Source organism: Dipodomys spectabilis, unplaced genomic scaffold (assembly GCF_019054845.1).
Source record: "Dipodomys spectabilis isolate Male_0828 unplaced genomic scaffold, ASM1905484v1 ptg000125l, whole genome shotgun sequence".
NCBI classification, from domain to species: Eukaryota; Metazoa; Chordata; class Mammalia; order Rodentia; family Heteromyidae; genus Dipodomys; species Dipodomys spectabilis.
In genome coordinates, this window is record NW_024870802.1 from 16113751 (window position 1) to 16128810 (window position 15060).

General features: G+C 45.2%; 1 protein-coding gene across 1 annotated transcript in view; it reads left to right on the plus strand.

The window, feature by feature from the left end:
• Tll2 (tolloid like 2) overlaps positions 1-15060 on the plus strand; it is a 114355-nt gene that overhangs the window by 13538 nt on the left and 85757 nt on the right. Inside the window, exon 2 of the mRNA XM_042689365.1 lies at positions 10019-10129. Within this exon, the coding sequence (XP_042545299.1) occupies positions 10019-10129 (111 nt within the window). The remainder of the gene's footprint in view (positions 1-10018; positions 10130-15060) is intronic.

Sequence of the window (15060 nt, forward strand, 5' to 3'; positions counted from 1 at the left end):
TATAAGACTCACAGACTTTTCTACCTGGGCTGGCTTTGAACCACGATCCTCAGATCCCAGATCCTCAGATCCTGAGTAGCTAGAACTTCAAGTATGAGCCCCAAGCACTTGGCACTCGTGTGCTTTATGCTCTAGTCCTCTCCCTGATCATGGGTCTTATGCTTTGACATCGTTGTTTTGTAAAATAAGAATTATGCAACCCAGACACTGTGACCCAGTGTCAGCTGATCTGCAAACTAAGGCTGCTAAGTGACTAACACACAGGTAATATGGACGACGTGGGCGCTTGTAAAGAGTTCAGTCAGGGTGTGCTCACGCAAGGTTTCATGGTGGTATTCAGAGCAGTACACAAGTGAAATGTGTGAATTGTCTCTTCCTGGAACTTTCCAGTGAATGTTTTCAGACCACAGTTGACAGTGAGAACTGAAGTGAAGGTTAGCAAGACCATGTAGAAGGAGGAAGAGGAGGAGGAGGATCACCACTGGACTGTGGGAAAGGTTTGCCTGCGGAGAACTGCCCAGTGAGACTGGCAAAGCTCTGAAAGGACCAAAGCACCCAAGGTTCCTGTGAGTGCCGCTGGCAGCCACTCTGCACAAGAAAGAGGAGACAACTGGTCCTTCCTCTTGCAGGGGCCCTCCAGATTCCTCCAGGTGAGAAGGGAGAAGTATTTACAGGGACCAACTCCAGTATCAGAGCATGGCGACACAGGGTGGCTGGGAGGCTGAAAGGTAGTTTATATCAGTAGCTAAGGAGTTGGCTTAAGTGGAGGTCTGTATTCTCACATCAGAGTCTAGAAGTCTGCAATCCAGGGCCAGTGTGGCAGTTCTTTCCCAATGTGGCCTCCAGGGTAAGGCTCCTCCCAGCTTGTCACTCATTCTCCCTAGGAGTAGCCTCATCACGGTCCAAGATGATATCCAGAACTCACATGATCATTCATCACAAGCATGCTCTCAACATGAGCAAAGGACAGCCAGGTATGGTGACACATACCTGTAATCCCAGCACCCAGGAAGCTGAGGCAGAAGGAAATCAGTATGGGCTGCCATAAGATGCTTTCTCAAGGAGCCAAGGAAGGTGAGGAGAAGAGACAAAAAAACCCCACAAACAAACAAACAAAAACCACAACATGTGAGAGGCTTCCCTGGAGCTGCCATTTGTCATGTACACATAATCTCATTGGGCCAAACTTAGTCACATGGACATGGGTCTGCAAGATCGTACTTCTGGAGGATCTAGAACTGAACAGAGGCTCTATTCTTGTGGAAGAAGAGAATGAGGGAACTTGTGGGAAGTTGGCAATCTCCACCACAATAGGCTACCATCTGTTGGACCTTTAAGCAGAAAATCGAGGTGATAAAAACAAGCCACCTTTTTCCTGGAAGTTAATCAGCTACATACTGTAAGTGGTTGAAAAGTTGGAGCTGGAAGGAATAGCCATTCTGTTTTTCAAGTTTCTGATGAGACCTCAAAGCCCAGAGGGGCCATAACTGGTCCCAGGTCAGATGGAGAGTGGTGGACCTGGCTCACAGCACACCCCAGGCCTTCTCTGCTCTCCACCTACTCTATTTCCACTTTGTGCACGATTTCGGGTCTCTAGTGGTCTCATCGTCAGCGTGAGTCATGCCCAATTGCACTTGTAATTTATTACTCTATGAAAGCTCATTGCACAGAGGAGATATTAGGGCTTATGAGATGTGCCGGGTTCTGGAATCAGCCATATAAGATGTAAAATTAGAATCCAAGAAGCTTTTGGCTTTTAGGACGTGCACTGCCTCCTCGTCACCATGACTGAGCAGAGCCCCAGAGCTTGCTGTGGGAACACAGAGGTGTGAGGGAGCAGAAAGGCATATTCTGGAATCAAGCTGCCAAAATTTGCCATTTTAGGCCAAAGGAGTCATCCCCCTTCCCACTCTATTTGCCTGTGGAAATAGGGGATGGGTTTTCTTAGAACAGTTACACACGCAAGAGCCCAGCAAAAGGCAGAACTTACCCTACATGTTTCAGCTGAAGAGGCATTAATGATGGGACTAAAGATGCAGGGTGAAAATGGATCAAAGACCTTGAAGTCAAAGCAGACACTCTGAAAACATTACAGGATGGAATAGGAGAAACCCTAGGTCTCCTTGGCTCAGGCCGAAATTTTTTGAATAGAGACCTGGAAACACAACAAATCAAAGAAAGGTTGGACAAATGGGATTGCATAAAGTTGCAGAGCTTCTGCATGGCAAATGACATAGCTAGCAAGATCAATAGAAAGCCCACGGATTGGGAGAAGATCTTTACTAGCCATACAACGGACAAGGGTCTCATATCTAAAATATACTTGGAACTCAAAAAATTAAACCCCCCAACAACAAATCCTCAAAGAAACAACTGCCCAATAAATAAGTGGGCGAAAGACTTAAAGAGAAACTTCTCTGAAGAAGAAAGAAGGATGGCCAATAGACACATGAAGAAATGTTCATCATCCCTAGCCATAAAAGAAATACAAATCAAAACAACATTGAGATATCACCTCACCCCAGTTAGAACGGCAAAAATCAAGAACTCTAACAACAACAGATGCTGGAGGGGATGTGGACAGAAAGGAACCTTACTTCATTGTTGGTGGGAATGTAAACTTGTTCAACCACTTTGGAAAGCAGTATGGAGGTTCCTCAAAAGACTTCACATAGAACCCCCCTATTACCCAGCAATCCCACTTTTGGGCATTTACCCAAATGTTTACAAACAAGACCACACTAAAGCTACCAGCACAACAATGTTTATTGCAGCATTATTACCATAGCTAAGATATGGAACCAACCCAGATGCCCCTCAGTAGATGAATGGATCAAGAAAATGTGGTATATATACACAATGGAATTCTATGCCTCCATCAGAAAGAATGACATTGCCCCATTTGTTAGGAAATGGAAAAACTTGGAAAAAATTATATTACGTGAAGTAAGCCAGGCCCAAAGAAACATAGGTCCCATGGTTTCCCTTATTTGCAATATCTAGTATATGTATGAGTCAAGCGGAAAAGGTCAGATAATGTGATGTCAGGAAAATGAACCCTTAGATATGTATTTTAATGTTTTTTTCTTTCATGCATGTGTTTCTAATGCATTTATAAGATTATCTCTTTGTTGCATTGTATGTTCTTCCCCCACAGTATAACCCCTGCTTTCACTATATTTGATGTCAGTATAACTTGTGGAGGAGATGGGGAAAAACCAGTTGTTTAAGGATACAAGTGGACCTGTTGCAACAATGAGAAGTACAAGTTGTCATGTCCAAAAGGAGCTTTACAACGTTGGTGCGGGGGGGGGGGGGGAGGAGAAGGATTGGGATTGGGGGGGGAGGAGAAGGATTGGGATTGGGGGGAGGGGGGAGGCTGGGAAGGGATGTGAAGGGTAAACCAAAGGAGGAGGCTGCAATGCTTGGTAAGAAATGTACGCATTATCCTGCCCATGTAATTGTAACCCCTCTGTACAGTATGTTCACAAATAAAATTAAATTAAATTAAAAATAAAAAGATGCAGGGTGAAAGGAGTAAGCAAGGGAGGGAAGATCCCCAGAGACGATCCAGCTCCCCGCATGGCAGAGGTGCTGGGACAGAGCAAGGGTTACTGCTAGAACCAGGTTGGAGGGAGGCTTACAGGGAAAGAGGCCAGCTGAAGGGAGGCCCCACCACCATGCCTGCAGCCCTAGAGCAGGGGAGGAACATCTGGATCTCACTCTCCTCTTCTCCAAGGTCTGCCTGCATCTCTACCTATTGGACATAACCAGAAGCCAGGGAAGCTAGGGGAACAGGAGCAGCTCTCTGGGCACAGAGCAGAGCAGAAAGAGTGGGAATAAGTATGCAAAGAATAACCAGGATTATAGCTCAAGCTGGGCCCCAGCTACTCATTTATATAGTGTATGAAATATGTTTAGTTATCTTTCTAACAGTTTGTGAGTGGCAGGTGTATGGACACAAGTAATTCCCTGCCCCGAACAGTGGCAGATATGGCTGGCCTAACACCACCAGTCTCATGCATTTCTTATTTAAGTTTGTTGAGCCAAGTATGCCCTGCTGTGGTATCACCCTGCAAGTATTGGTGGTCTATAGATGAAGATGAGAGGAAGGAGATCATATCTGGCTTGAACTAGGTGGCTACCAGCTCAGGTACTAGCCAGAACCTCCTCGCCTATTCACAACCAAAGCAGGAGGGGAGTGAGGTGTGGGGCGCTGGGTATTCTCTTGACCAGCTTTCTGAGGGTTCTGTAGGACCTGGCTGTGTAGGTAGGGTGCTCTCCTTGGTCCTGATTGACCTTTAGTACCAGAATCAACTCAGGGCCTGCTTGTGGTGTTTCTAGGTGAGCTTGCTCAAAACCATGAGTTCACACTTTTAAATGGCTTTGAATAGGATGATCCTTAGCTGGAACAAATAAGTCATGGGCTATGAGCATTGCCAGTATGACGTAGCATGTGGATGGCAAATAGGTACTTGTGCCATTTCTGGGAATTCAGACTGGCCCTGGGTGGCAGGCACTGTGCTGAGATGGAGCCAGAGGCAGTGTTGATTGAACTGATGGGACAAGAGGGCTGGAACTAATTAGAAATATTCATCCTGGAGGAGAGGGTTCAGAGGAGGCACAAGCAATACTTTCCTACAGCCCATTTTCCTCATATGGAGAACAAGGGCATTGCTTCAGTGACCTAAATTTTTACCGTCTTACCAATTCCTTGATTTGAACTTGTTTTTGTAAGTCTTCAATGTAAAACTCGCAGCAAATCTGTTTGATCCAATTAAAATATTTACAACTTCCCCACTCCTCTCTGCCATATGCTCGAGTAACTAAGCCATCCATCCCTCAAGAAGGCCACTTCCCCAGGAGCAGCTGGGGACCCTGGAGACAGGAGGCTTCCCATACTAAACAGATCCTTCCCATACTAAATCCCCACCCCAAGATCCCGGAGGCATGATTCACACTAGCCTGTTTCCCTCTCCTCTGTCCTCCAAAAGCCAACCTCTCCCCTCCTGCTCCACAAACTCTCCTGAATGCAGACTCCTGAAATTTAGGGTCATGGTTTCAAAGTTCATGGTCCTGAGAATAAACAAAAAAACTATTGTGGTTGCATAGAGCGGTAGACCCCATTAACACCGTCCCATGAATATTTATAGCACAGAACTACAAAAGAACATAGAGGCCATATTGTATTTCCTAGAACTTTCCTTCCATGGGGTCCTTTCTCTGTGGGTCACTTTAATGTAAGCTTTGCTTATTTAGTTGCACACTTAAGCCGATTAACTTTTTACTAAAAAAAAAAACAAAACCCTCCCTGTTTGTTTGTACATACACTCCCTTGACAAAGATTCACAGAAACTGCCTTAAACCTGTTAAATCCCTTTGCTGGAACTTGAAAGGAACTAAGATGCATCTCTGGGTAGGATTTCCCTGTAATTCTCCCCACTCCTGGCCCCTCCACCCTACCACCTCTGCCTGTTTCCTGAGAGGAATTCCAATGGTTTGAATGCTCCATATTTAGTTCCTGCCATCACCTAGGCTTGTCCCTAGGTGCCTATCTGATGCCACATTAGCGAGGTCTTTCCTTGCTTTTAGAGTTGGCTTATTTTGTGGGTGGACAAATGGCAGGCCCAGGCAGATGGTGAGTGCTTGTCTAAAGGAAATTAGGGACTGCAAGAGACCATCAGCTCCATTAGTTCCTAAACTTCAGTGTGCTGTCCAAGTGGGGTGACGTGGATGTGCATTTAAAGTGTGTAGCCCAGGCATCCTGACTTCACTGGAGAAGGGCGGCAGCAGGGGGTTGGGAGGTGGGGGTGGGGAAGACCTGCAGATCTGGCTCAGATCAACACGGATTTCCACAAGTAGTCTGTGGGCCACACCTACAGTCACACTGAGCTGTCTCATGGTACTGGTGAAGGTGAAAGTTACCTGTCCAGCCTACATCCAGCTCCAGTGTAGACCATGGAGTAGGGAACTCCCTTCCCCAGCAGCCTCACTGGGGGACATTTGTGATCAGGATGCTTAAGTGGGAAACTGAATAAAGAAAAGTGTCCACTGGCCCTCAGTGCAGTCCCAAGCCAGAATTGTAGCCACAAGAATCAGGAAATGGCTGGTGGAGGTGAGGTGATTGATTCCTTGTGGTTCTGGAAGGAGCCTTGGGGTGGGCTATGTAGCCAGGATGCACTGGGAAGGCAGAGGACTATTCTAGGCCATGTTGTCCAGAAGCTGGAGAACAATGTCAGAAAGACCAGAGCCAGTCTTGTGGACCCCAGTTCTGCCAGATCTGGGTCAGGGAGCCTGATTTCATCTCACACTGCCAGCTAACCAGCTCCCTGGAGGCTCTTGGAGTGTCCAGTGGGAGCATCATGAAGGACCCTCCAGAGCCACTCCTGCAGGGCTGTCCCGTCTCAGTGCCTGCTGGGTTGCCCAGACTTTACCAGGCTAGTAGTTCTAGAAAAAGAGTACTTCCTGCAGATCCCACCTGTAATCCCAATTCTAGAAGGTGGGCTGAGCTCCAGGCTTGGAGTTTAGATCCAAAAGTTCTGAGTCCAAGTCCTGCCCCTTTCTCCTAGGTTTCCCACTTGGGCTGGTGGTTAGCTTCACTGTGCCTTTCTTACTTCATTAAATCCATGGAAGGTTTGTACCCTGCCTCCTCTAGGACCTCTGCAAGGAGTACCCATTCTCTTTCTCTCCATCATTTACAAAAATACTTTGGAGGTCAGCCCCAGGCCCTGTGCTGGGAGCTGGGGGAAATGGTAGGGGATGGGAGATATGTACATGGAAGAGATGGCAAATTGTGCAGAGACTCCTGGGAAATCTGTGCTGGGTGTTCCAACAGCTCAGAAACTCTATTCTTTGTGTCTGAGCCTCCTGCTGAGCCTCCTGTCCAGCTTCAAAGTTCCTGAGGCCTCAAGTCCTGTCTGGCCATCTTCAGCAGCCAACATGGCAGAGTCCCTCCACTTTAGCTGCCCCTAACACACACACACACACACACACGCCACGCACGCACGCACGCACGCACACACCAGACCCTTTTTACTCCTGCCTACTCTTTCTTACTTCAGGGCCTTTGCATATGCTCTTCCCTTGGCCAACATGCCCTTTCCTCCTGTTAACCATCTGTCAAGCTTCGGCTCATTTGTTATTCTAGTGTTTCCCTTGTTGAAGTCATCCCTGGTTCCAGCCCCATGGCTGGATACATCCCTTCTGCTCACCAAGCTCCTATTTCTTAACCAGGGAGGCAAAGTAAGGGGTAGAATTGAAATGTTTTCTTACTGGTGAGGCACTGGGGAGGTACTGAGAGAGAGGCTTAGAAGAGGCAAGGAGCCTGTGTGTTACTGCAGCCGGTGGTTTCCCATCCCTTCAGCGCTTTGTTTCTGAGAGAAGTCCCCTAGCTATATGATTTTTCTGCTATGTTAAATATAATTGTTATACGCTACATAACAGCTTATTCCATCACTTTTCTCCAGTTTTATATTCATATTATAGTCATTAGCCACTGGCGGCAAGTCAATAAAAAACAAAATTTAAACTTTAGCTTCTTCACACTAACCATGTTTCTAGTTCCCAGTGACCACACGTATTTAGCAGGGACTCTATTGAAAAGCCCAAATGGAGAACCTCTGAGAAAGATGCAGAAAGTTTCTGTTGCACACAAATACAATGTGTTACACACCATTTTTTCTTCTTTATCGTTACTTTTTCTGAGTAATTTAGAAGCAGTTACTCTAATTTATTTTACTAGATTTCTTTTAGTAAAGCAGTTGATTTTGTGTGCAGTACTGGGGCTTGAACTCAGGGCATAGGTGCTGTCCTTCAGCTTTTTCACTCAAGGTTAATCTCCACGGCTTTGAGTCATACTCCACTACCAAGCAGTTGCTTTTATATCAAATTTCTGATTTTATTTCCGCTGCCTTATTACCCTAGTTCCCTTCCTGAGGATGAAAACAGATGAAAATCTATACCAGGAGGGTTATACTCCTCTCTTTGTCCAAGACAACCATCACTAATTGATCACAACACTTCTATTTCCCAAGTTATTGGCAGTCTTTAAAATGTCCCTCTTCTGGGCTGGTTTAGTAGTTTAGTGGTTTAGTGGTAGCGTGGTTGCCTCAGTACCTGGATTCCTCAGTATCACATACACAGAAAAAGCCGGAAGTGGCTCTGTGGTTCAAATGGAAGAGTGCTGGCCTTGAGCAAAAGAGGCTCAGGGACAGTGCCTAGGCCCTGAGTTCAAGCCCCAGGACTGGCAAAATAAATATATAAATAAATGAATACATACATACATACATACGTACATACATACATACATACATAAATGTCCCTATTCAATATCCTGCTCGTCTCTTTGAATATCAAGCCAACTATAATGAGCTGGGGAGAGAGGATGAACACCTTGAAGAAACCATGTTAGGAAGAACACTGGGACAACTGGGACAGGGATGTAGGATTCAGTTGCCTTGGTCTTACTGAGAATGAGAATGGTCAAGTCTCTCCCTCTTCAGTGGGGAGCTTTCTCGCTAACTCCCAGACACATGAGGCACTGCCCCTTCAGACTTTTCATTGCCCGTGCAGTGGGAATTGTCCTGGACTTGAGTCTTGGCTGTGAGGGGGACCTGCTATGCTAACTTGAACCAATCGCTCAGACTCTCTACAGGATGTGTTGGTTTATCTACCAGAAATGTGGGCTGGGTCTAGGTAGGTCGAGGAGGACCTCTAGAGACATTCTGATGCTGGACCACTGTCTTGGGGTAACAGTCACATCTCCTAGGGCCTGAACAGTGCCAACTCTAAAGAGTCATTATAGGATAGGCACCTCTTGGGCTGTGTCTTGTCTTGAGAAGAATATAAACCAGGAGCATTCTGGGTTCCTGGTATGGAATCTTTAAGACAGAAGGTCTAATCAAGAGGACCACAGGGAGGAGACCAGGCTGGTTATGGCATAGAATCCAGTGGTTCACCACCAGATCTACTCCCCGCCCCCTCCCATGTGCTCCCTCAGTGCTAGGTCTACTCCCTCTTGTGGCTTCCATGGGTAAAGGCCTAAATGAGCAGTAGTATAAGTCAATGCTCTTACAGGCCACACCTGCAAGGACATTGCTTGGTTTTGCTGAATATCACTGCTCACTTGGGCCATTGCCAAGGATCTCAATGTCTGGTGGATGTAGCTCTTCTGTTATATTTGCTGAGCACTGAGTACTAGCCCTATGCTGGCACTCATTCATATTGTCACACTTGTCATTTACAACCCTCAAGGGTGATAGTGATTGTTTATCCCCATTTGGAAGTCTCAGAGAGCTTCAGTTGTTTGCTCAATGTTGAACAGGCAGAACTCAAGACCTAGTCTGTCTGACCCAGTAGCCTACCTAGCTGTATACTCTCCTTAGAGTGAGAAGTGGGATTTGATAGATAGGGGTGTGTGTGTGTGTGTGTGTGTGTGTGTGTGTGTGTGTGTGTGTGTGTGTGTGTGTGTGTGTGTGTGTGTGTGTGTGTGTGTGTGTGTGTGTAAAGTCTATCCTCAATGCATTTAGAATCCAGCACAACTTGGAGGGCAGCTTGGGAGCCTGGAGAGAGCCCTGGTTTGGAGGTTCTGACTCTGTCACTTGCTGATTGTGAGACCCTGAGTGGATACCTAGAGTGAGTCATTTCTTCTCCGAGTCTTGGTTTCCTCATCTGTGGGATACAAGTGAGATTAATATGAGTTGATGAGAAACTAAAAAGGAAATGTTACAGAGGTGAAATCCATTGCTAATTGTAAAGCATGGAAAACCGTATCTCCTCCCTCAACAGCTGAAGCCTAGCACATCCTGGTGCATCGATCCTCCCACCCCCAAGGCTTTGATGCCTAGCATATCATTCTTCTTTGTCAGCCCCATCACTTAGACTCAGGGAGAAATTTGATGAGAAAAGCTACCTTTTCTAGTTTGTTCCACAATGCCCAGTGCTCTGTGGAACATTAGTAAATCTATTTTTCTGGACCACCAGCTATAGTTGACCCATTTATGTTTTTTTTTCTTCCTAGCTGTCTTCTGGGGAGACATTGCTTTGGATGAAGATGATCTGAAGTTATTTCACATTGACAAGACCCAAGACTGGACTAAGCCATCAGAAGAAGAAATGGGACATAACACTGGTAAGTACTGGTCCCTTCTTATGACCTGCATGGGAGCCATGAGGGGCTCCAGTAGGGAAGGTCCAAATCAGCTGATCCTTTGAAGAAAATCTCCAGCTGGGCACTAGTGGCACAAACCTGTAATCCTAATCAGAAGGCTGAAATCTGAGGATCTTGGTTTAAAGCCAGCCTGAGCTGGAAAGTCCATGAGACTCTTATTAACCACCAGACTCCAATTAACCACCAGAAAAACAGATGTGGCTCTGTGGTTCAAAGTGGTAGAGCACTAGCATTAAGCAAAAAGAGCTTAGGGACCATGCCCAGGTCCAGAGTTCAAGTCCCATGATCGACGCAGCCCCCCCCCCCCCCACCAAAAAAAAAAAAACTCCACTTATCTCTTTATGCAGGGTCCAGGCTGGAGTCAGTGGTTGGTTTTTCAGTCTTTGGCCTGGGGTCAGGCTCATGGCAGACTGGAGAGAATTTTTTTTTTTAATTTAATTTTATTTTTGTGAACATACTGTACAGAGGGGTTACAATTACATGGGCAGGATAATGCGTACATTTCTTATCAAGCATTGCAGCCTCCTCCTTTGTTTACCCTTCACATCCCTTCCCAGCCTCCTCCCCCAATCTTCCCCCCTTCCCTCCCCCCCCCCCCCCCCCCCCCCCGCCACTCGCACCAACGTTGTAAAGCTCGTTTTCGACATGACTTGTACTTCTCATTGTTGCAACAGGTCCACCTGTATCCTTAAACGACTTGTTTTTCCCCATCTCCTCCACAAGTTATACTGACATCAAATATAGTGAAAGCAGGGGTTATACTGTGGGGGAGGGACATACAAAGCAACAAAGAGATAACCTTATAAATGCATTAGAAACAAATGCATGAAAGAAAAAAACATTAAAATACATATCTAAGGGTTCATTTTCCTAACATCACATTATCTGGCCTTTTCCGCTTGACTCATACATATACTAGATATTGCAAATAAGGGAAACCATGGGACCTATGTTTCTTTGGGCCTGGCTTACTTCACTTAATATAATTTATTCCAAATTTTTCCATTCTGGAGAGAATTTCTGAGTGAGCTGACAATAATGTGAATGACTAGCCTATGGGGAGATATTTGTCTCTTGGGCTCTTATGCATTTATTTGGTCCACAAGCCAAGAGACTCCTAACCCTTAGTCTCCCCCTCCCCTTGCTTGAGATGAACAGGAATGAGACTGGCCCCCTCCCTGTCCACTGGGTTCACTGACCTTGTGGTCATCCTCGGAAGCAGTCCAAGTTGCTGATTGTGGGAGCTGATGTCCTCACATGGGCATCAGCTTGTCATTTGGTGACTGAGGTTCCCATGTACCTGCAGACCTCTTTTCACTATCCCTTCCTTTCTTTTTTTTTTTTTTTTTGGGTCCGGTCGTGGGGTCTGAACTCTGGGCCTGGGTACTATCCCTCAGCTCTTCAGCTCAAGGCTAGCGCTCTACCACTTGAGCCACAGCGCCACTTCCGGCTTTTTTCTTTTTGCTTATGTGGTGCTAAGGAATGGAACCCAGGGCCTCAGGCATGCAAGGCAAGCGCTCTACCACTGAGTGACTTTCCCAGCCCCCCTTCCTTTCTTTTGAAGCATCTTGAGCACTTTTCATGGGCCAACTGAGCGAAGGAGGAAAGAGCATGACCTTATTTCCTAGGAGGCCTTTACACCAGCCGCCTGGTTTGATCTGTTCAAACTCTAATAACTTCTCCTAGTTTCAGTTTTCCTATTTGCAAAACGGGGATGAAACCAACACTCACTCCATCAAGGTTCCGGGGATTACTGCAAAGGAAGCAGGCTGGCCCAGTGCCTGGCATGTAACATCTCAGGAAATGGCACATATTGAAATGAGACACTCTTATGGCAAATGTGTAATGAATACAGAATGGACGGGAGGAGAGAAATAAATGGTGAAGCCTACCCTGGCACTGTGTGAATGGGCATTCTCACACTGTGTCGTGAAGGATGAGTAGGAGTTCTGAGTGGAGGCAAAACAGGTGCAAAGGCAGGGTATATGTGAGGGAACCGAAGTACAATGTGGGCCCATGGAAGGTGCCCTTTTGAGGTGGGCTGTGGCAGGACATATGTAGAGAGGCTGGCTGGGACAGTCTCTTATCTTGGTTTATCTACCAAGCCAGTGACCTTGGGCTTTACCTGGGGGCTTCAGGACTTCTAAGGTTTCTGAATAGGAATGTGACTTTTTGAGCTTGAACTTGGGAGTCTACCACCTTGCATAACCCACTCACTAAGTGCCTTAGGGTACTGGCTTCCTGGTTGTCTGCTTATTGAAAGCAGTGGGGGACAGGGGTGCAGGGGGTCTTAGACGCACATCCCTCAGTTGGTGACATGCAAGAATGTGCAGATGGGAGGCAGGAAGGTGCCCAGAGTAGTCCATTATGAGGAATGATTGCGGCTAGAGAGGTCAGGCTTCAGAGATCCCTATGGGGGTTGGTGGATAAGAGACTACAGTTGTGGGAGGTTGGGGGAACCCTTGCCAGTGCCTGGTGCCTAGCAGGGAGGTTTAGAAATCATTATGTATACCAGATCTTTTTTTCCTGTGGTATTTGGGTTTATGACTAGCATTTCTTAGAATTTTGAGGTCTTTTCTGTGTGGTTTGAAACGTACATTTGAGTTGTAAATGAAGTCGCCACACTTAAGTGAGCACCATGGTAAGGAGGCATCTGTTCATGAATCCACCATGCTCTCCCACCACAGTCTTCCTCAGCTCTTCCCAGAGGCCTAGACAAGATCACCTTCACTGCACCCTGAATGCTTCCAATGGCTTTTAGACACTTTTAAAAAACAGTATTATTCAAACATAGTGAACTTTACATATCTTAAACATACAGCGTGACAGATGCTTATATACATACACACCCTTGTAACCATCACCTGGGCCAAGGTATGGAACATTCCAGATTCTCCCAGGCTCCAGAGATCCCTGTTGATCCTCCTAGTTAGTGCTCACCTCAAAGTAGCCACAGTCTGATCTCCATCCGTGTGGGAACAGCATCCTATGGAATGCTCTTTGGTGTTTGTCTGTTTTCCCTTGGCTCCATGACTATAAAATTTACCCATGGTGCTGTGTGGGGCCGGATTCCTTTCTCTGCTTGTAGTATTCTGTGCTATATCATACTCAGCTTGGGTCTCACCACAGGTGGGCCAGTACCTTGAACTCAGAAGACATTGGCAATATCAGTAGAGAGAGAAGATGGAGGTAGGCAGAGATTGCACACCTTGGAGCCTTCTCCCAGGACCTAAGAGGAGATCAGGACTCCATAGGAAAACATGTACTCAGTGTTTCATCCTTCCCAACCTCCAAAAGCTTTTTTTTTTTCCCCAGTGTGTTTTTAGAGCAAGATGATTTTTATCCTGATTGCTTCTCTCGGAAGGTCAATAGTACTATGCATCCAGCTAGACTGTTATTTTATTTTCAGAATGGGAATCTCTTTTATTATTTTTGATGATTAAACTAATACTGCTTGTTTAAAAAAAACACAGAAAAAGCTAAAGGCTCATAATTGTAGAAAGTGGAAAGAGAAAAATCCCCCATTACTCAGCCCTGGGGATTCCTAGCATTATCTGTGTACTGGATTCCTTCCTGTCTTCATATGTTTAGGCTGTGTATTCAAATATATACATACATATACACACACATACATACATACATACAGATAGATCTCCGCCCATCAACTATCTATCACCTATCTATCTATTTTGTTAAAAAACATGAAAAAGATTTTTACAATCATGTTTTGCTTAATATTACACCCTGTTTCATCCTGGACATCTTTTAAAAATCTCTTTTGTTATTATTGGGGAGTTGTAAAAAGGATTGCAATTCCGATGCCAGATTGAGCAATGTCACCTCTTTCTTCCCTTCCCCCACGTCCCCCTCCTATGTTTACCCACAAGTTACATAGTTCACTTTTGTATATTAATACAAAATTGACTACATTTGCTCACCCTTCCTCCCTCCAATCCTATTCTACTCTTTTAATTCCCTCCCGCCCCCAAAAAACATGTTTGCATTTCCTGGAATTTGTTTTGATAAATAGTACTTTAGTTGTTCAGGGAAGTTATGCCTTTGGATTCCTCCCCTACATATACCCTGCTTTAGTAATTTTGTATGTAAATGCATTGATCCCCGTATATGTTATAATGTCCAGTCGTGTTTTTTTAGATCTAGTTTCAACATATGAGAGAAAACATGTGCCGTTTGTCTGAGCTTGCTTACTTTACTTCACATGATTTGCTCTAAGTCCATCCATTTCTCTGTAAATGACATATTATCCTTTCTAATGGATAAGGCAAAATCCATTGTGTGTGTATATATATATACATATGTATACATATATATAGTATATATGTATATATGTATCACATTTCCACTTACCTATTGCCAGGCATCTGAGCTGTTGCCATAACTCTGCTATTGTGAATAGTGCAACAGTGAACATACATGTGCAAGTGTGTTTATGGTATATTGACTCATAATGCTCTAGGTAGATGCTCAAGAGTGGTTTGGCTCGATCATAGGGTAGTTCTAAGTTTGGTTTTTGAGGAATCTCCAAACCTTCCTCCGGAGTGGTTTCACTAGTTTATATTTCCACCAATAGTGGAAAGGGTTCCCTTTCCTCCGCATCCCCACCAGCATTTGTTATTGTTTGAATTCTCCATGTTGGCCCATCTTACTGGGATGAAATGGAATCATTATGTTGTTTTGATTTGCACTTCCTTTATGGTGAGGAGATGTTGAACATTTCCTCATTCTTACCTCTTCTTAGAAGTCTCTGTTTACATCCTTTGCCTATTTATTGATGGGTTTATTAATTTGAGAGGAGTTAGTTTCTTGTGTTCCTTGTATATTTTGAATATTAAGTCCAGTCTGTTGGCTGTCTTTCTACTTTAGTAAATATG